Source organism: Lonchura striata, chromosome 1 (assembly GCF_046129695.1).
Source record: "Lonchura striata isolate bLonStr1 chromosome 1, bLonStr1.mat, whole genome shotgun sequence".
NCBI classification, from domain to species: Eukaryota; Metazoa; Chordata; class Aves; order Passeriformes; family Estrildidae; genus Lonchura; species Lonchura striata.
Window position 1 is genome coordinate 21,895,539 of NC_134603.1, and position 20,850 is coordinate 21,916,388.

The following is a 20,850-nucleotide window of genomic DNA, read 5'->3' on the forward strand; positions in this document are numbered from 1 at the left end:
GACCGACCCCCGAGGAGCACCACTTGTCACTGGTCTACACTAAAACATTGAGCTCTTGAGTGCAATCATCCAAACAAATCCTTAGTTCCTCATTCACCAAGAGGTTCATCCATCAAATCCATAACTCTCTAGTTTAGAGGTATGGATGTCATACAGGACTGTGCCAAATGCTTCGCACAAGACCAAGTAGGTGACATCAGTCACTCGTCCCTCATCCACCAATGCTGTGAACCTGTTATAGAAGGCCACCAAATTTGCATGATTTGCCCTTGGTGATACATCTTGCCATTCTTTCAGCACGACATCATTAATATTTGGGGATTTTGTGTTAATCCATGTGGGAAGAACTCTTAGACATTCTTCATTTTAGTCTCAACTATTGTAACAAACTTTTCTTCAGTTTGAATGTTGTCCAAATTGCATCCATTCAAACTGCTATTGAAAAGAACATTCTCCCAGCTTGTAGCCAATGCTGTGTGATTTCCCCCTGAAATTTTCTACTGATACGTATTTCTTCTTAATTCAATCATAGAAAAAGCAACTCCTCTTCAGTTTTAAGGGTCCATCTCTCTCATTTGATGTCAGGATCTGCTGGCTTTGGTATAGGACAAAAAGGCATGAATGAATGCCTCACTGCACAGGAGGGACTTGTTTTTTCAAACCAAGAATTTATAGCATTTGGTATAAATCCCACAGAGACTCCCCAGGAATACAAATGACAATTGCACATGCAGGTGGTGATTAAGTGGAAATCATGGGCAAAGCACGTGTTCCCCATTTTCAAGAAAGGTACAAAAGCTGTATAAGGGACATCTAGAAAGGATTACAAATGCTTTCATTTCTTTCTAGGCTTGGTCAATAATTCCTGGCAAACTCTCTGTATAAAGGTCTGAGTCCCTCAGCCCAGCAATGTCACCCTTCAAGTGGGTGATTTGGTTTTCTCCCATGGCTCTTAATAGAATCACAAAATGGTTTGGGTTGGAAGGAACCTTAAAGACAGAAAAAGGAACCTGGACATGAGCCAGCATGTGCCCAGGTGGCCAAGAAGACAAGTGGCATCCTGGCCTGCATCAGAAATGGCGTGGCCAGCAGGACCAGGGCAGGGCACTGCACTCTGCAGGGGTGAGGCCACACCTGTGGCCAGTTCCGGGCCCCTCCGTTCAGGAAGGACATTCAGGAGCTGGAGCAGTCCAGAGAAGGCCAGGGAGCCGTGAAGGGTCGGAGCACAAGTCCTGCAGGAGCGGCTGGTGGGGCTGGGGGTGCTCAGCCTGGAGCAAAGGAGGCTCGGCCGGGACCGCCCCGCTCCCTGCAGAGCCCCGAGAGGAGGCTGAGCCGGGGGTCGGGCTCTTCTCCAGGGGACAAGGGACAGCACAAGCAGACATTGCCCCAGGCTGTGCCAGGGGTGGTTGAGGTTGGACATTAGGAGGAATTTCTTCAGAGCAGAGATCATTGAACAAACATTGGAATGTGCTGCCTAAGGAGGTGGCGTTGTCGTCCCTGGGGCTGTTTGAGGAGGCTGCACTTGGCACGTAGTGCCAGGGTCTGTTAGGCGCGGTGCTGCTCGCTCCCGGGCTGGACTCGGACATCCAGAGGCTTTTCCAGCCCCATCGACCCCGGGGCTCGCTGCCCCGCGCCCGCGCCCGGCTGGGTTTGGCCCGCGCCGCCCGCCGTACGCCGCTGCCCCGCGCATGCGGAGTAGGGCGGCGCGGCGGGAGCGCGGAGGCGGCGGAAGGACCCTGCGGGACTGAGGTGAGGCCGCTCCCGCCCGGCTCCCGCCCGGCCCTCTGCCCCCCTCATGTCCTCTGACTTCCCTTTTCATCCCCAGCCCCAGGGCCGCCAGCCACCGCTCCCCGCTCGGCCGCGGCCCTGCGACAGCGCCGTGACCTCTGCGCGTCCCTGAGGGCGGCGGGGCCGGGCCCAGCGGCGGCGGCTGCAGCGCGGGGCTGGGGCGCCCTGGGTGCGGGAGCGGCGCGGGGCCGGTCCCAGCCTGGTCCCAGCCTGTCCCCGGTACCGCTTACAATGGCTTCTGACATGAACTGCAGGACAGCAGGCCTGGGAGGGAAGACCCTGCGGGGAGCGCAGGATTTAGTGTGAACTAAGCCAGCCTTGATTCCACAGATGCTGGGTGTAAGGGGTGTAGGAACTTGAACTATGTGCATCAGCACACAATCGTGTCATAAATAGGTCGTCCTTGAATTTTGTCCCGTAAATATTCTCCCTGGAAGGTCAAGCACACAGGACCACTGTTGGTTATACTGTGAAGACGATTATTGCGCAATGCAAAAAGAATTAACTTTCTGTATTGCCGAAAATTATTTTAAGCAGAGGTTCTCTTACTTCTTTTATCCTTCAGGAAATCCAGTCACCATGTCAGCTGCGCTGTTGCCAAAGCCCCAGATGCGGGGCCTTTTGGCCAGGCGGATGAAGTTTCACCTCATTGGGGCATTTTTGGTATCTATGGGATGTGCAACTTTGTACAAGGTGGGCTCTGTAGTCATTCGGTTATAAACTGGGCTCATTGGAATATTAAAAGAATTCATAATATTTTTCTGTTGAGATTGGGTTGAGCTGTTCATCAGAAAGGTTTAGTAATGTATTTTTGTAAGCATCTTTCCAAAGCACAAATAAATTTTCTTAATCTTCATTTGAAGAAATGATGTGAATAATCTGATGTTTCATGCTGTGTGCTCACGCAATTCATGACAACTCGACCTTGAGTCTCCTAGCCCCAAATTGCTCTTGATCATTGACAGCTGATGCACATTAACTTAGATAGTTTGTGCTTTGGTCTGCCACAGTTTCTGAGACTTGGGAGGGTTGTCCAAGTCTTACTTTATTTCTTGATTGATTTCAGGAGATTTGCTCTAAAGCAATTTGGAAAACTCATCCTTTACACTGAAGATACCAGTGTAAGAAAACCTAATGTGGTCTTTCTATCCTTGCTTTTGAGGTATTGTATGGAAATGGAAGATTATGTTTCCAGAAAAACACCCTTACAGGTTTGATTTCTGATAAAGAGCAGTACTTGTTCTTGAGTGCTCTTATTAAATAATTCTTGGATCTCATGCACAAAGCAAACAACAGAGTGTGAATTCTTGTGGGAGAACTGGATCTTGGTATTTCCATTGAACTTGTGCATATATTATTGGCAGCATTTGAGTGCTCAGGAAGGTGTGGATTAAAGTGATGAGAAATCAAGTTAATTTCAGATTTTTCACAAGTTCTCAGATCCACAAATGTCTAGCAGAAACAATAAACTCACACATGTGCTTAACACATCTGTTGGGAGGTAGACAAGCTTGTTTGTAGTCAGACTTAGAGTATAATTTTTTAACAGTCTCTGGGTCAGTTCCTTATTTGGCACACCCATGTTAATACACTGGTAAGGTGGCAGACCAGATTTAGGTAACACGGATCTCAGCAGCCATTTACTTTGTTCCATGTCAGATGCTGTTGTACAAATCCAACTTGGAATTTTTTTCAATTTTTGGGAGCTTTTTGAGTATATCCCTGTGCTTCAGGTGAATGGGTGTCCAAGAAATGAAGATGGTGTCTTTCTATGTTGGTGATCTGTAAGAGTGGCTCAGCAGTCTTGTAAAACTTCACCAGATGTAGTTGACTTGCAATGTAGCTCAAATGTAGTCCTTCAGTGTAGGATGCCATTTTATCTGGAGTTAAGAGTTTTGCAGCTGCCCAGAGGCACAAAACTTGCCATGATGACATGTTTTATGTATAAAACTTTTATCAGGGAGGGTGTTGGACACTCTGGTATCAGTACGGATGGAGTGGTTTTGGATCTTGAAAGTGTGATGTGCTACCTTGTAACAGACTTTAAGGTTTTACTGCAGATATTTGTTCTCCTGATTAATGATCAGATCATCTGACAGGTGGGTTTTAACAAGAACAAGGAAATGTTTAATAATTTGAGTTAAAGGCCTTTAGATTAATATCTACTGATAGACATTATGGAACTAACAGAAAAAAGATCTGTTCATAGAGCTTTGCAAACTTTAATATTCTGTGTGTTACTTTCCAGTTTGGAGTTGCTGAACCCAGAAAACAAGCTTATGCAGACTTCTATAGAAACTATGATCCCATGAAGGACTTTGAAGCCATGAAGGCAGCTGGTGTGCTTGAGAGTGCACCACCCAAGTGATGGTAAGCTGCATCTGCAGGTTGTGAACTGCAGTCACAACAGGAGTTCTGAGGGCAGAACAGGAGTAAGATTATTTCAGTGAGATGTTGTGCTTCTGCTTGGAGCGATCTTCCTTTTTTTTTTTTTCCAAATTGAAAGGGTTTTCCAAAGAAAAAGGATACAAATTGCACTCAAGAGACCTGGCTAATAAAAATGTGAAGAAACAGGAGAACTGGGGTGTGGGTAATAAAGGCAGGATAGAAGCTCCTGAATACCTTTTGTATTTTGTAATTTGTTTTAACTTGTGGGTACAGGAGACAGAGTGATGATGCCAGGCCTTTGCCCTCCTCTCACAACCACGGAGAGGAGACAAAACTCTAATGTTAAACTCCCAAGACATGCCTGATTCCACAGTTATGTTCATGCTGTCACATCTTGAACTGCTTAACTTGGGCCTGTCTGTATCTTCTGCTTACATATTTGTGGTGGTACAGTGAGTGGGAAAATGGAGAGGCTGATTCTCTCTCATAGCATACATCTTAATGTAAGAAACAGAGACAGCTTCTGCATATCATTTTGTATTTGAAGTTGGTGAAAGGGGGAAATACATCTATATACACCTATATATATAAAAATAGATATTAAAAATCACACTGGCATACAGCTCTGTGTTTTACAGATCACATTTTTGACATATTGTATGAAGCTTGAATAGAACTTCTTTCACAATACTCTTTTTTTTTAAGCACTTGACACTGCCTTTTCTAAGAAAACTACCCAGCTTTGTTCTCCCTTGCTAGTAATAACCAGGAAAAAAGTCTTGATTTCAACTGTGTTGTAGTTATTAATAACTACACTCACTAAGCTGCACAAGCTGATGTGACAACTCAATAGAGTTCCTCCCCCTTTCATGGTGCAAATTTTTTACATTGAGTTCTTTGCTTCTCCTAAAATGACTTCAGACTAATCAAGAATGATAGTTTTTCATTCTTTCGGAATGTTTTCATATTGTGATCATTACGTGATAATCTGTGGCTTTAATTATCCTGGCCAGCTGGATTTTCTCAGCTTGTTTGCATGAACAAGCAAGATTGAATAAAAGATTTGTACTTAACACTATGAATACTGAATTCTGTTCTATAACAATCTGCAACTATCTGGTTTCTGCTTAACAAAATTTCATAAAAAAGCTCAGAGCTCCATCTCTTCTAAAAAATTAGAAAAAAAGGTTAAAAGTCCTTTTTTCAGTCCCAGCTTTTGGCAATGTTTTGGAGTATTTTTGTTTTCTGAGAGTGGGATACTGCTGCTTTTTAGCTATAACTGCAACAAATATAAATAATGAAATTATAAATTTGCCTGGTTTAAGACTTGGTAATTCTGCCTCTGATTTAGTCCTCTGGCTATTTTATAGTCACATTTAAACTTTAGACACTGGAATTGCATCCTTTAGTCAGGTGACCTTCATCAGTGTATTCTGAAGGGCCATCTGGTGGTAAGATCATTTGAAACAAGCACTGTCAACAAGGATGCATGTTGAATATTTAATTCAAATCATAAGCAGGATTTATTTCTGTACAAACAGAGCTCCACTCTCAGCCTGTGTTCCCATTGGCAGCTTTAAAAAAACTGCACATTGTGTGCACCTGTTAAAATTAAATGTTTCCTAAACAATTTTTCCATTTCTTAATTGTACTGACTCAAAAGAAAATGTGGGAGACAAATAGTCTTTTGTGATTTTGTTTGAATTGCTGGTGCTTCTTATTCTTTAGCCTGTTTATAGAAGAACAAATATTTTTTCACTCCTTCATAGTAGAAAGAGGTTGCGTTTTTGTTGCGCCTGCACATGAATACAAAAGTAGAGGAAGGGGAAAACAATGTCAGTGTTTCAAATGTTCTGTAAAGGCTGTAAAAAAAGGACAAGTACCCAGAACAGATGGAAGACATTTTCGTTTGCCTCAGAAGTTTAAATCTTAGCTATTTTGAATTTTAAGCCTTTTATTGGTGTAGTTACCTAAAGGATACAGTGATCCCAGTTTACTGGAGTATGTCCTGTATGTGGCAGTAAATACAGTGGCTTAACCTCACTGAATACTCTCTGTGGAACCAGTTCTTAGCCCCAGAATTGAGGAAGGGGTCAGGTGGGCAGGAAGGAGTTCATTAGTTATGGTGGTAGCATGGCACTCTACACCAAGTTTGTTCCTGCTGGGCATGGAGGCACTTTGGCACCTCCCTGTGAATTCACACTTTTCCATCTGCTTGGTGTGGACTCTGGTGGTGATACTGACAGTGGAAATTAAGTGCAGGTATAAATGTGAGGAGTATCTGGCCTCTGCTGTGTGCTCAGCCATGGAATAAAGGGGAAGCTCAGAGTTTGGTGCTAACCACTTTCAAGAATCTTGTCATGGAGCACAGCTGGTCTTGGATTATGTTCAGTATAATGGGGAGAAGCAATTTGAATTTGGTTTTCTTCCTTCCTTGGTAGGCTGCCTGCACCACTTGTTTCCTCTCTGGCTCCTATCTGAAAGCTGCATTCCTTTCTCCTACAGGCCCTCAGCAAGACTGATTCAGTTACCAGTGTAGCATTTATAGTGAATCTGATGTGCTGTTCAGTGTTGTTCCAGCTCTTGATTTGTTCCATGTTTCACTTCTGTTTGCCACATGAAGGGTGTGTGAAACTTCAATCTCAGGAAATAACGGGGAATTCCTCTAGACTAAACTACCGCATAAACATTTCTCTGCTGCTTTGCATTCGTACATAACTAATATGTTTGCTCAGAGCATGAAGTTTGTCCATCATAACTTAATGTGCTTTTTTTATCTTGCAGATTCCCTTCATTTCAAGAAGACTTGATGACTGAACCTTATTTGTTCACTGAATTGTAAAGTGCAATGCACCACAGTGCATGGCACGCTCTAATGCAACTCAATAAATAAAATACATATGTCAGTGGCATTTAGTTCTCTTCATTAAAGTAGAAATACTTACAGGCTCAGGTACTGGGTGGGTGGAAAGAGGGGTGGAAAGTCTTCAGAAATTGCTCAAGATGACTGACTAAGTCTGTCTTTCCTCCAGGAATTATTTGCATCTCTCTTTTGGCCAAATTCCACATTTGATAGCACAGTATATCCCTAAGCAGTGACAGCTAGTTTGTCCCAGCTGCTTATGGGAATGTGCAAGAGGACAGATGTTGGAGGAAGGGAGAGGAGGGATTTCTGAAGGGGTCTGTGTTACCTCTGGCTTCACAAGGTGAGCTGACCTTGGGATGGAAGAATTTGGCTAGAAATTCTGGAAATACACCAGCCAACCTTTTTGTCTTTTTCTGCTGTCATCACTGTATTATCTTCCTTACATCAGCATACTGTTAAAGCAAGACTTACAGACTCTGCAAATACCCATTCTTACACATGGTATATTAGTTACTGTAATTGGAAAATGACTCCAAACTGCAGGCATGTTCCCATATAATTGATGTACAAGGGGGAAGGGGGTACAGGCAGACAAAGTAAATATTGTATTATGGTAATAAAAATTTTGGCATGCTGCTTTTAGACATGTATCATCTTTTTAATATCTGGAAGTAGTCATCTAAGCATAGTTTGGATCTCTGATACATTCTGTGCAGTCTGAGGCACCATGCTCTGTCTTGGGCCATGATTAGCTGTCAGTGAGAACAGGCTTTGTCATTGCCTGTTGCTCAGGATGAAGAAGGTACTAGGACTGCAGTTCTTGTTTGCTGAATGTGGATACTTGGGAGAGCAGGCAAAAGCTGACTGCATGAAAGGAAGGAAGTCTTTGTATGAAGCAGCATGACAAATTAGGCCATCTGTGTTGTATTTGAAGGTCTTTGGTTCAAATCCTGTTTGGAGTAACTCTTATTATTTTACATGGATCATTAACTACTTAACACTTAATAGGTATCCTTGAACAACATTTGGACTAATGAAAGCACATAAGTAATGTATGTGATCCAGAACATTTTATAGAGCAACATGGGATTTTCTTTAAAACTTCCCATGCAGACAGTGCTTCCTTTAAGCAAAGAAAGAATTTGACATTAGTGATGCTGGGGAAACCATCTAGTAATCAAAATACCCCAGCTCCTATAAATGTAAACCAGAGCTTAACAATAGCAAATGATACCCATTTATCTTCCCAATGTATAGTATAAACAGTGTATGCCATTAAGTACTGACTAACATTTTCTCAGGCCTGTCTACAGGTTTAAATAGCCAGGGGTCTTCAGTCTTACTGACAGCTTCAGAGGCAAAGAAACTTGCTACTGCCAGGTGTGCAGGTTAATAGACGTGACTTCCCTTGTTGGTCTAGGCCCTGTATTCTTCACAGTTGCTATGAATTAATTTACTGTTAAATTCTTAGTTTCTTTTCAACTGTTGCAGCCAGTAGCAGCTATTGCAATCTGTGTTCCTTCAGCTACCAACTCATGTGATTTAAAGAAATGAGAGTTTTGTGACTGAAGGCAATTTTTGGCAGATACAGCAAGCTCAGGGATGTCTCTGGCTAAATTTAACAAAGGAAGCTGAGTTCTAATTTCTGTGGCTGTGCTTTGAGTGTCTGCAGGCTGTAATTGTTGCTTTCTGGATGCAGTCTGGTTTTACGCTGGATGCAAGGGAAGTACTTAGGCAGTGCCATCCAACCCACAGCTTGCTTTCCTCTCTGGAGTTAGGAAGGGAGTGTAAAGCTGGATACCTAACCTGCTTTTCTGAAATCATCACCAACCCACCAGTTTTCCTTTTTTTTCTTCCTTTAAGAATTTTTTTTCCTTTGCCAACAAGAGTTCAGCTAATTCTATTGTACAAAGAATTGGAGTGGGACATAACAGGGACATAACATTTCTTGATACAGGGCATTCTGTTTCTAGGAGATGCAGAGCTGAAAAACATGCTTGGCTGCTCTTGGAGATTTTCCCAAGCGTCTGAAGGTTTTTGCTGTATTTATGTATGAAATGATATATAAAAAGGAATTATTTGACCTGAACTGCTTTGGGATAGGTCTTGCCTGACTATGGCTTCAAATTTTTTGGCGAGCTTACTTTATTCTCGAGTGTTTGAGGAGTGATTGATTGTTCTGGAAGCAAACTAAAAAGATAGATTTGAAGTTGTGAGCTCTCCAGGTCTAAAGAGCATTATGAGAGTAGGCATGTTTTAAGAGTACACATTGCACTGCTTTAGCAGCTAAGTACAGGCAGCTGCTCTTTGGACAACTTTGTTTTCATAGTTCACACAGCTCATATGTAGGAGAGGTTGATTTATGTGCCGTCCCCACTCGTTTCCATACATGTGGTCAGAAAGGGGAAGAAAGAACCTGCCTAATGCAGTAAAGATGCAGCTCTATTCACTGAAGAAAAGTGTAATTTAAGCAAGTGTTTATTCCAGGAGAATGTAATTCAGGAAAAACACAAATGAATCTTAAAAAAATGGTTGAAATCTACAAACTTTTAGAAATGAAACTGCTGTTCCTCATTATATACAGGTGTGTTTGCATCCCCTTGGCTTGTCTGTGTACTCCATAAATAAGGAACAGATTAGTCTAATTGAAATGGTGAGTACAGTGCTGTTTTGATTCAGTTAGTCACAAAAGCATAAAACTTTTCAGCACACGGTTTTGGCAAGCTAGTCACCAGTTTTTACTTCCAAAGTATTGTCATGGTCTATTGCATTTTCTGGTACACTACAAAGTCCAGTGACCAACTGGGGTCTAATGGGGCCCTCATGAAGCTTGTACATCAGTCTTGTCCTTGTACTAAGCAATAAATAGATCACAAGAACAAGTATTACAGGAATAGCTTTATTATCTTTAAACAATTTAATTATATTACAATTTATCCATCAATATGCAAAATTAGAAGTATTAAACAACTTCCATAAAATACTCAGGAATGAAGCACATATGTGTATATACATATACATTTTTAAACAGTGTTATTTAAACAATGACTAAGTTATTAAATCATTGCATGAAATGTTGATAATGGATGGGCTTATTTCACAGTTAGAAAAGGACAATGCAGACCCCAGCCTCCTTTATTCTCAGTAGATGAGAGACACAGCTCTTAGAAATACCTTTTAACAAAACAGAACTCAAGAGAAAAACATTGCAGTTACTACATTCTTATTTACTGTGTATTTGGTCATATCAAGTATGCATAGAAGTTATTAACTATAAAGCATATGCTCCAAATGCTGATCACATTTTATTCCAGTTTTTGACTCCAATTCCAGCCATGTTAAAGAATCTCCAGACATAACTCACTTTGGTAAGCATATAGAAAAGGAGAGAACAATTAAAACACATAGTTGGAAACAAAGTAAACTTTTGGTTTTCAAATGAAACTGCCATAGCCAGATTTGCTTTATAAAGTCATCTAACTGCCCAAAGACTGATTTCTTGTCTACTACAAGAAATGCAGGTGTTTAACAGATATTTTTAAGTGTATTGTGATGGCATAATTAACTATTAATGTAATTGGTACCTGTGGGTCCATAGTTTTCAATCAACTTTAAAGAAATCTCTGTGTTTGCTACATATTTGAAAGGTCATGCTTCTAAATATTCCTGGTTTTATCCGTTTGAAGATGATAAGCATAAAGTGAATTATAGCTGAAGGGAGCACATACAATGCAGTGGTGGCAGATCAGAAAGAAGCAAGACCCCACAAGGTTACCCCACAAGGTATTTAGCACCTGCACATCTGGGTTACATTGAGCTTGGAGATTTTAAGGAGACTGCTCTGTTTCTTAAATTTTTGAACTGCATGTTACTGGCTTCCAGTTAATGAACAGACAATGCACGGTCATACATACATTGAAAGTACTTCTGAAAATTTGATGGTGGATAAAATAAAGTTTCTGTATATAGACAGTTTTAAAAATAAAGTCATGTTGTAGTTCATGTTTTGTTCTCCAAACCACACAAAGGCACTAGTTTACATTATGGACTAATGTCCTGCAGAACTTCAGTCAAATAAAGGAAGCTATTTTAAGGTTAAAGTGGTGCTAAAACCCAGCTGTCACTAGTAACTTAAAACAGCCACACTGGGTTTTTCAGATTTAGTGGGGGAAAATGTTTTGCCTCAGGACGCACATGTTGGGGGAGTGTGGGGGGAAAAGCTCAGCCTTGAGCAAGTTTTTACAGCTGAGTTATAAACCTGGTTTATAACAGAAACTGGCAGACCCTAAAGTAAGATATAGAGGTATTGATACACATTTCTGTGTGTGGTAAAAACGTCCCATGCACATAATTTTTCCCCATTCTCTAATTTTTGGTTATTGAAAAGAAAAAGGATTTTGATTAAGCTGTAGTCCAAGGCTGTTCCTTCTCACTTTTATTCGTTTGCCAGAACACTTTCCTTCCAGCGCTAGCATTTTGGCTAGAAAGCAGGAATGTTGTCAAGATTAGAAAAGCTATTGGGCTTTGTTATCAATTTCTACCTCCTCAGAAATGACATGCATCTCTACTTGATGTTGGTTACTGCAAAGAAAACACTGCTTTCAAACTGTTATGGTATTACTATATGCACCAGAAATAGCTATTAATTAAATCCTTTCTTCAAGGCTTTATTTTTCACCATGGTGAATTTGCTAATGAATACCTGGGCAAAATTTGGATCAACTACATACTGATAGGTTTTTGTTATAGTCAGGGGCTGTTCGGCAGCCACGGTTTGCGGGGCTGGCGCTGCGGCGGTGCTGGGAGCGGTGCTGGGAGCGAGGTGGCAAGAGGCCTTAGTGATGTACTCCACGAGGCGGCTGTACTGCTGCTCTGACAGTCTCTCTCTGGCGCCCTCGGCCTGAAATCAGGTAAGATAAAATAGGTACTGAGGGTTTGACAGTAACTGAGCTGAGTAGCAAGGACAATAACTTCCACATTTCTCTGATAAAAATCTTCCTTTTAAAGGATTTTTAAAAATCATGAATGTTGTCCCTTAGTTGACTCCTTGGTGAATTAGTCCTCTCCTCTGTTGCTTTGGACTTCTGAGAAGCTCTAATTGCCACAGAAAATTTAAGCAGTATCTTTTGAGAACTGGTCAAGAGTAGAACTTTACAACAGATCAACTCCTTGTATACAGCAAGGCATTGTATAAAAGGCATTGAAATCCCTTTTAGAAAAATGTCAGTAGCTGTTGGCAAGGCTTATACAGAAATTTTATTAAGCTAAAATATTTTAGTCTTTAACTTCATTTAAAATGAAGACAAGAAGCTACTTTACAGGCGAATGTTCTATGGTAGGATATATCCATCTGCTTCTGGCAACAAAACCCATTCACACAAGGACATTTTTCTAAACAAAAGGGTTTTACTAAAGATGAGTTGGGCATGTTTCTGGAGAAGACATTAAGGGATCTGTGTTTTACAGGCTGAAACAGGTAGAGGCTGTTTAAGGTCCTAGCAAGAGGAATGCAAGTGACTTACCCTAGTGGGAAAAAATATATTAAATCAAATACTGCAATCTGTCATATGGTTCCAAGCAGATAAACTATTATCCAGAAAAGCTATGGGCAAACCTGGCTTCAGAAGATCAATCTGCTGTGCTTTTTTTTTGAAGACATTGAGGATGACTATGACTAGTTTGAGAAGGGAATGCAAGCCAAACCAGCAGGTATCAAGGTGGTTGTGTGGTTTCAAAAACTGTATTTCCGAAATCCCACTATGGATACTACAGTAGTATGACAGGCTAAGTCATTCAGAGTAGAAGTTACTTCCAAAATATTACAATGAAGAAAAAGGCAGCAACTATAATAGGGCTAGGATTTGATGCTTCCTTATTTTACACTTAGAGAATTGCTGACCAATTTTATTTTTTTAGAATTTAAAATTTCCTTGCTGGACATGCTAAGGATTTAAAGATTTCTGCCTGTCTTTCAGAGAGTTTTACAGGTCTTGCTAGATAGAATATTTTAAAGAGTGCCATTAGATTAATCTTAGCATCCACAATCAGTATCTTGTCATGTCTCTGGATTGCAAGACTCATTTAAATACTCTGCTGCTTATTTGAAGAAAGAATTAATATGATTGATAGATAGTGACAGGTGTCACATTCACATGAAAAAAGTCCCCTCTGTATTTTTTTTTTACTATGCTTTTGGAGATGGATTTGCTGCTCGGCAAGTAGAAACACTCCTGTTTTCAATCATCATCACAAAATTGCTAAAGGAAACAGGGTCATGAACAAGGCTCAGAAGTTTAAGGTTAAAGCCTATGCCTAGAAACAGTGGAAATGATGAAATGGGCAGAGGAAAGGGTTGTTTCCATGAATGACCTTAAGGCAGGGAAAAACCAGTTAGACTGCTGCAGCAGACTCCCAGCTAACCGTAGAGAATGGTGTCTCAACCACATCTTTGGTCTGGTGGCTCAGTGGAAGTATCTCAGTGGTTAGTCTGTTTCAGCAGTTGAAAGAAGAGAAGTATACTGAAGTACCACCTATGTAAACTGGATTTTAAGTTACAGGGTAAATCTTGCATGTAGGTGGCTTCACTTCTTCCTGATTTCTCCTAGGGAGCTAAGCCCAGGGACAGCTGGATTCTGCCTCCACATTGACCAGAAGATCCTGCTTACTAAGGAGATGGAAATGGGGCTGGATCCTACTCCCCTACTTTTGTGAACCCATTCTTCATTAAGGCCCAGGCTATTTTCCACAGATACAGCATAATTATTTAGGGGGAAATATTAACTATGGTTGGATGGTCTTCCAAAGTAAGTGGGACCCTGCTTGCTTTTAGATGACTTGATCTGTAACTGTCTGCTTCTGCACCTAGTTTCAGTTTGGCTTACATTTTCAAGACAAAAAAAAAAAATTGGAATTGATGTTATTCTACATATTTTCCCTAAATGGGACCTAATATTGTCACTAAGTGCCCTCACTTGATGCTTTGAACATTTTTCATATTAATATCCAGATCACTCAAGGATTCGAAACTTGTTCAAGGCTTGCTTAATGCACTTCCTAGAGGAATTTTACATACATAATGTCCCTTCATACTACAAGGCCATACTTTTGGGTTAAGTACTCCAGTATTTTTCTAAAATTCCTCCCATTATGGTTTATAATGAATAAGCCTTCAGCAATACTAACTCCACAGGAGCTTAAACACCTGTGCTGTGGAGGGGTGTAGCACTGATCTACTCCTCTGTGCACACTGACTGAGATCCAGCTATTTAGGTTTTTTTTTTCCATTGCTTTGAGCAATCCAAAGATTGGTTTTCAGTTTGAAAGATGATAACATGTAGGACTATTAAAAAAAAAATCTAGAATATCTGAAATTCCAGGGCCCTTCGATTTTTTGTTGTCTTCTTGATGTTATGAGCTATATCAAGAGCAGCTGGAAGAGCAGAACTTTTAAGTTTGACATCTGTCTGGAAACAAGCAGTGTCTCAATTACTTTGGAAGATAATCCAAATACAATTAATGCTTCCCATTCAATAACAAACTTGTCAGTGCCAGAGTTTTTAAGAATCCATCCAGGCTATTCCTATCCAGATGGATTAAGTTATATATTGTGGAGGCGAACAAGGCATCAGGCAAACCTATTGCTGAAGGAGTCAAAATATGCTCTATAACATCTCTTGTGATTACAGCTGTAGAATAACTCATGCTTTGTTTTTTAACTGTTCCAAGAAGTTGAGGAGAGGGAATGAGAGAAACTGTTTTGGGCAGAGCTGAAACAAAGCTTTTGGCAATTGTTTTTGTGAGCAGTAATGTAAAAAAGTGGATTTTTACAGCCTTGAAATAAAATGTTTCAATTCATTGTATTATTTCTAGCAACTTTGACTAAGCTAATCAGAAAAATAGACATAACTTATATGGGTAACATTAGCTCTGTTTAGCTAAACTCAAAATAACATTTTGGTTGACCTGATTGGGCATTTTCCAGCTAAAAAAATGAGGCCATCTTTGCAAATGCCATCGTGCACAGACGTGTCTACACTTCAGCTGAGGACAATGGCCTACTATTCATACTGAGGAGTTGTGCCTATCACTCTGCTGCTTAGAGGCTGCTCATCTGCAAGTCACAACTTGTTCCTCCTAAGGTTCCTTTTCCTAATCACATCTGAAGACTTTGTAGAAGCTCTTGTCAGGAAGCTGAAGGGAAGCTCTGGCTCCCATCAGCACCAGTGCTGCACGTGACACTCAGACCACAGATTCAGCTGCAGAAAGGAAATCACCAAGTATGAGATCTCCCAAGCCACTAAAAAAACATATCAAATATTAATTGCAAAACACTATAAGTAATTACTAAAACTTTGTATGAAGCTTTTTGGAATATTTTATTGTGTAGGTGCCTTAGCTGCCTTAGCATAAAAAAAAAAATATTCTCTGCTTCTTTCAACTGCTCTTCCTCACAGCACATTTCTTTACATTTTTACAAGAAATTCAGCATCAGTATCTGCATTCTGAAGGAATGTTTTGCCAGGTCTGTTTTGTACAGCATCACTCAACTTTTGCTGTCTTGCCATCACTGACTTGGCTCCACCTGGGACACAGGTACTTTTCCCTGCTTCTCCCACGCCATACATTTTTACTGTGTTCTCACGAACCTGTATCAGCCAAAGAGATGTTGTACTTAGGCTGGGAGCTCAAGGCTTACAACTCCCAGAGCTGCATTGCTGCACCACTTGAGTAGGACTCCCATATTTACATCCAGAACTTCGGAAAAAAATGATGTACCTCCAAAGGAAGATGTTATGAGCATGTGTGTGGGAACGTTGGACTCTGCACATGCCATACAGGGTTGCTCTGTGCATTCAGGGGCCCCACTTGCCCATAAATCCTACACATTCCCAGCTGTAGCAGCTGTGGGGACTAGAATGAGGCTCCCTGTCCCTTGCCTTCCCTTCTCCCAAACAGGCAGACCCTCTGCACCCTTCATCACTCACTTGGAGGAAGCTGTCCTTCCTCCACATCAGCAGCCTTCTCCTCACCCTTGGAAAACCAGATGCAAAGACAACACTCCAGTCCAATAAAAAAAAAAGATCTGGGCTGATGCTAAAGTTAGGGTTAGGATAGGTTGAATGCATCCAGTGCCTTAGTGAAAACAACTTTTCTTCTTCTTCCCTCCAAGACACTAGCTCTGGACTGAGCAGGACAGTCTGGACTCTGAAAGTCTGATGTGTGTCTCCACCAACCACTCAACACTCAGGGACAAAAAAGCTGAGCTTTGCCCATTTGCTTCACAATTTAAGTAATCCCTCATGTAGCTTTGTGGTGAGAGAAGGCAACTTCAGTCAACAGTTCTCTGTGAGACTGAGGTTAGTGGAAAGACAATAAATATAAATAGAGAATTCAGCACTAAAGAAAGCTTTCACAAAAATACTCAAGTGCTGTCACGACACAGATGAAGTCCTTACTGAAATAGACAGCAAAACTCTTCAGTGACTTCAGCAAAGTTAGGATTTGACTGAAGGTGCTCCTACTTTTTGTCACACCTCATACTTCAGGGCTTTTATATGTTCTTTTTTTATATTTGAAACAGAAATTTCTGGTATAGCAGTCTATAAACTACCTGGCACACTTTTATAAAAACTGGGACATGCATGTTCGTCTTTGGAATGCTCTCTCATATGATTCTACTTGAGAATTTAATACAATAAATATTGTTTCCCAAAAGTGTAAAAATATAACATTCTTCTGCCATTAAAAGAAGATAATTAATCCAAAAAACCTCAGTATTCAAATGGCTTAGACATGTTTCAACATGAAGTATTTATGCTTTTACTGGCATAACACTTGGTGCATCCAATCTCAGAGAAGGACTAACCCAATTTAAAGGTAACATTTGCAGAAAGAGGATCTAAGGAAGTAAATACAGGCAAACAAGACCACTGTGCTAGAAGAGACAAGATAAAAGCATACTGAAAGGAGCATCAGCACCACTGAACTGTTAACAGAATTCCCAGAAGAATAAAAGGAACTGCTTTTGCTGGGACTTTGTAGGCACAGGGTGCAATGCTGATTTGCCAAACAATTAACACCTTGTGCATATGTAGCCATGAGAACCTTTTCAAAAAAGAGGTGGTGCTTACTAAGAACTCAGACTTTCTCTACTTTTTCCCTCAGAAAATTTGTCATAGATATGGTATATCATGTTCAGTAAGAGGACAGAAGGGAGGAGACACATTCCTTTCATCCAAAGGGCAACGCAGCCAACTATGAGGGGCAGCTCTCCTGGTTTGGCACTTCAGCCTCTCACCTCCCAGCCTGAAGGTGAGTATTCCCACTGCCAAAAGCACCAGCATCAGTGTAACTTCATCTTTCAATGGAAAAGGTACTCAAGTCTTTACCTCCAAGTCAGAAGGCACTCTCTGTTGTTTTAGCTGCACCTTCAGCAGATCTTTTTGCTGCTCATCTTCCAGACAATCGATTTCAGTCACAGGGAAGGCCTGCTGCTGTGTGTCTTCACTGATGCTCACGACAAAGAGCACCTCTGAGGTGAGCAACAAGCAGCCTTCGTGCTGCTGGCCGGATCCACTTACAATCATGACATCTAAGGCCATATGAACCTCTGGCCTTCCCAGAGATTGCAGCATTTTCCTGCATTATCAGGTTAAAAAAAGACAAAAAAGACAAAAAAGAACTAGTCAGTGTAGTGCATGGGATCCTCCAGGGCTTAATTTGATCACCATGTTTTTACTTAAGCCTGTAGCTATCACCTACAGATGTAAAATAAGCCAGGGAGTGTACTCCAAAATTCCATTAGTGAAAGATGTAAGACTTCAGATTTAAAGAATGAATGTGAAATTGTTAGTTTTCAAAACCCCTCAATCACTCACCACAGAATTGGCCTAATATCTGTGCTAGGTTAGCCTGTTTCCCATCCTATTTCCTGGATAATAGAACAATTACCCTGAGAAGTGGTTTAGAAATTCAGGGCAGAAAATAAAGCTATCTTCACAAACAGCTGTTTCTGGAGATGTACAGTATTTTTCTTGGGCTCAGTGCAATGATAAACTAAGAATTCACTGAATACCATTAAATAAAGATCAGCTCTGTAGTTTCAACGCTGGATTCATATCAGCAGCCCATCATTTGCAGACTGGGTTTCTATGCACTACCTTTTTGTTTAATGTTCCTAAACAAACTGCCATAACTCAGCCTTTCCTAGGGAAGCCTTTCCTGTTAACTTGACCAGAGGCCAGAACCTATTAATAAACAATGTGGATGTAAAAATGAGCAATTGTCTAAATAATGTTACCAGACATATTTGACGTGGCTGTTTGGAGCCTGCTCAACATGTTGATCACTTGGAGGAGAGCGCTGCTTGGGAAGCTGAGAAAGTCCAGCTCCATGCAAAATACCTATGGGTAAGAGAATGCAGGTTTTTTAGTGGTTGTTCTCTACAACGCAGTTACGTGTTGCAGTGATGTCATTTGTTTAAAGCAGTTCATAAAATAGTGCAGATCCAAAATGATGTCACATCTCTGGAAGCTGTAGTCAAGATAATTCATTAAATAATACAATGCAAGAGTTGTGCACTTAGCCCCCATGATCTTGCTTTAGCAAGAAATAAAAAAAAAAAAAACAAAACCCACTGTGGGTTCCATGAATCAGCTCTACATTTGTAATCAAGAGAAACGTAACACTCCTGAGAACCATCACTTCAGAGCAGGATCAGACACATCACTTAGGATTTATGTAGAAAAAATTAAGACCATTGTTAACTTTCTTGCTTAATATTAAAATACTTTCATATACATGTTACAATTGGTACAAATTAGAAGGCAAATTTGCCTAGATACTGCATTTAAATGTTCAGTTACTTAATCCAGCTGTTAAACACAGATCCATGTACATTTATGAGATCTCCTGGGGCATCTGGTTTATTGTGAATTCTTCTTAGTGCCAGCACAGAATGGAGACTACAAGCAGCAGTTAAGCAGGTTTCTAAAGAGACTCTCCAAAGCTGAAGATGACACAGTATGTATGATTTCAGATGGCCTGTAAACATTCAATAATGAGGTATGGTCACCAGAAAAAATGTGTGGGTTGCAAAAAAAATCACAAATTAAGTAGTTTAAAAAATGTTTACATGACAGACATGGAGTAAGTTATGCAGCAAGCACTAGTGTTCCATGGTTTGGTGCAAAGTTATTCTTTTACAAATATACTTCTTTACAAATAAATTAAGGGATTTTCTTTTGTCTAAGCATTCCAAAGGCATAAGGGTGTCAATAACTTAGATTCCCTCTTACACAATGGGTAATAATTTAAACAAAACATCAGCAATGAAAAAAAACCTTTTAATTTTTAGCACACATGTTGATGGTAATACTTAAAAGCAGCATCCCAATTGTAACAGTTGGCTTACCGAGGTTCTCAGCATTATGTGAGTGAAAATGTTATTTACAGATGGAGACAGAGAGAACATGTGTTTATTTCTGTGTGGTCCTCCACCCCTTGGTCCCCCCCAAGAGGCACAGTCCCACTTCCAATCCAGTTGTGGGTAAGAGTTACTTGAACTCTTGTGTATTTTCCTCTCACGCACTGTCAACTATTATTGATATAGTTTTACGTTTTTTTCCTGGCTAACTCTTTTTGTCACATGGTCATGGAAAACATGATGTCTTATATAACATATCTGCAATGAAAAGTGTCCCTCTACTACTATGAGTTTCTTAAGACAGCAGCAGAATTAAATCTATAAATAATTATGTCCTGGGCAGCAAAGTGAACACAGAGACAGCTGACAACAGAAAAAACCTTCTGATTTTGCTGATATGGGTTTTACACCTATGGGGTGTATAACTCAGGAGAACAGTTATTATTCGTGATCATAGAAACAAAATAAAGTTGATTTGAGAGAATTCTAATAATTGTTTCATTATTTCTTTAACTAGATGGAATGAGCTGTGGATGTTGTGGGAAGCATCCTAAACTTAAGCTCTATGAGAACTACTCATATTCTAGTCAACACAGCACAAGCATAAATACTGCTAGTGATTAAAGGCTTAAATATTCAAGGTTTGTCTGGTATAATTAGTGAGGTGGAATTATTGACACATTGTTCTCCTATCAATTTCCTGCTTCTCTTCCCTGACTCTCTCCAACCACCATTTCTTCTTAAATATTCAAGCTGAAAGTGATTTACTGATAGTGGAAACAAATAAATTTTTTGATATTTTATTTTTATCTTTTACACTTTGAAAGGATTTAGCACCAGTGCCATTAAGTGCTAAGTCTAGCTGGAAACCCCACCTCTGGTTGCTCTAAGGTTACCTGTGTATCTGAAAACAGGATTGTCTTCTCATGAACCTTCAGTTTAAAGGGTGTGCTCCTACTACATGATTCACTTCTTTCTCCCAGGAACGTAACTCACTCTTTGTGTAGAGATAGCCCAACCCTTTCCCTGCCATAACAAAGCAATCTCAAAATAATGCTCTAATTGGACATAGTGTTGCTCTAATCCTTTTATGTCAAAAACTATTTTTCAAGCACATATGTTTCTGTAACTAATTCTACTGTATTCCAAGAATTACTTCATGCTTTCTGCATTCTCTGTTTCTGTGGCTGTACATCGCTGATCAGTAACACAAGAGAGAAGCACAACACAATGGCGTTTCAGAAAAGCAGCAGAGCATTTGTAAGTATTCAGCGGTGGCATTTCTAAACGTTTCTCTAAGTCACACAATACTGAACTGGATAAGTAAGATATAGCAGGTTGTATCTGAGCAGCATTTTGAAATTTAAAGGGAGGTGTTGGAAAT

General features: G+C 40.4%; 2 protein-coding genes across 4 annotated transcripts in view; one reads left to right on the forward strand and one right to left on the reverse strand.

Annotated features, from left to right (window-relative positions):
- Positions 1–1,654: 1,654 nt before the first annotated feature.
- On the forward strand, positions 1,655–7,088 carry COX6C (cytochrome c oxidase subunit 6C). The gene is made up of 4 exons (XM_021529425.2): positions 1,655–1,749; positions 2,354–2,481; positions 4,037–4,158; positions 6,961–7,088. The coding sequence occupies exons 2-3, from the start codon at positions 2,368–2,370 to the stop codon at positions 4,154–4,156; spliced, it is 234 nt and encodes a 77-aa protein (XP_021385100.1). The 5' UTR covers positions 1,655–1,749; positions 2,354–2,367; the 3' UTR covers positions 4,157–4,158; positions 6,961–7,088.
- A 2,839-nt stretch (positions 7,089–9,927) lies between these two features.
- VPS13B (vacuolar protein sorting 13 homolog B) overlaps positions 9,928–20,850 on the reverse strand; it is a 434,787-nt gene continuing 423,864 nt past the window's right edge. For all 3 annotated transcript variants that reach the window (XM_021529420.2, XM_021529422.2, XM_021529419.2), the window contains exons 60-62: positions 18,342–18,444; positions 17,431–17,680; positions 9,928–11,942 (exon numbers count right to left, since the gene is read on the reverse strand). In XM_021529420.2, the coding sequence (XP_021385095.2) occupies positions 11,685–11,942; positions 17,431–17,680; positions 18,342–18,444 (611 nt within the window). In that variant the 3' untranslated portion in view covers positions 9,928–11,684. The remainder of the gene's footprint in view (positions 11,943–17,430; positions 17,681–18,341; positions 18,445–20,850) is intronic.

Excerpts from the sequence above, each read along its gene's own strand:
- COX6C (XM_021529425.2), top strand. The coding sequence starts at position 2,368 with ATGTCAGCTGCGCTGTTGCCAAAGCCCCAGATGCGGGGCCTTTTGGCC. Across the intron at positions 2,482-4,036 it reads GATGTGCAACTTTGTACAAG|TTTGGAGTTGCTGAACCCAG; the intron begins GTGGGCTCTGTA and ends GTTACTTTCCAG.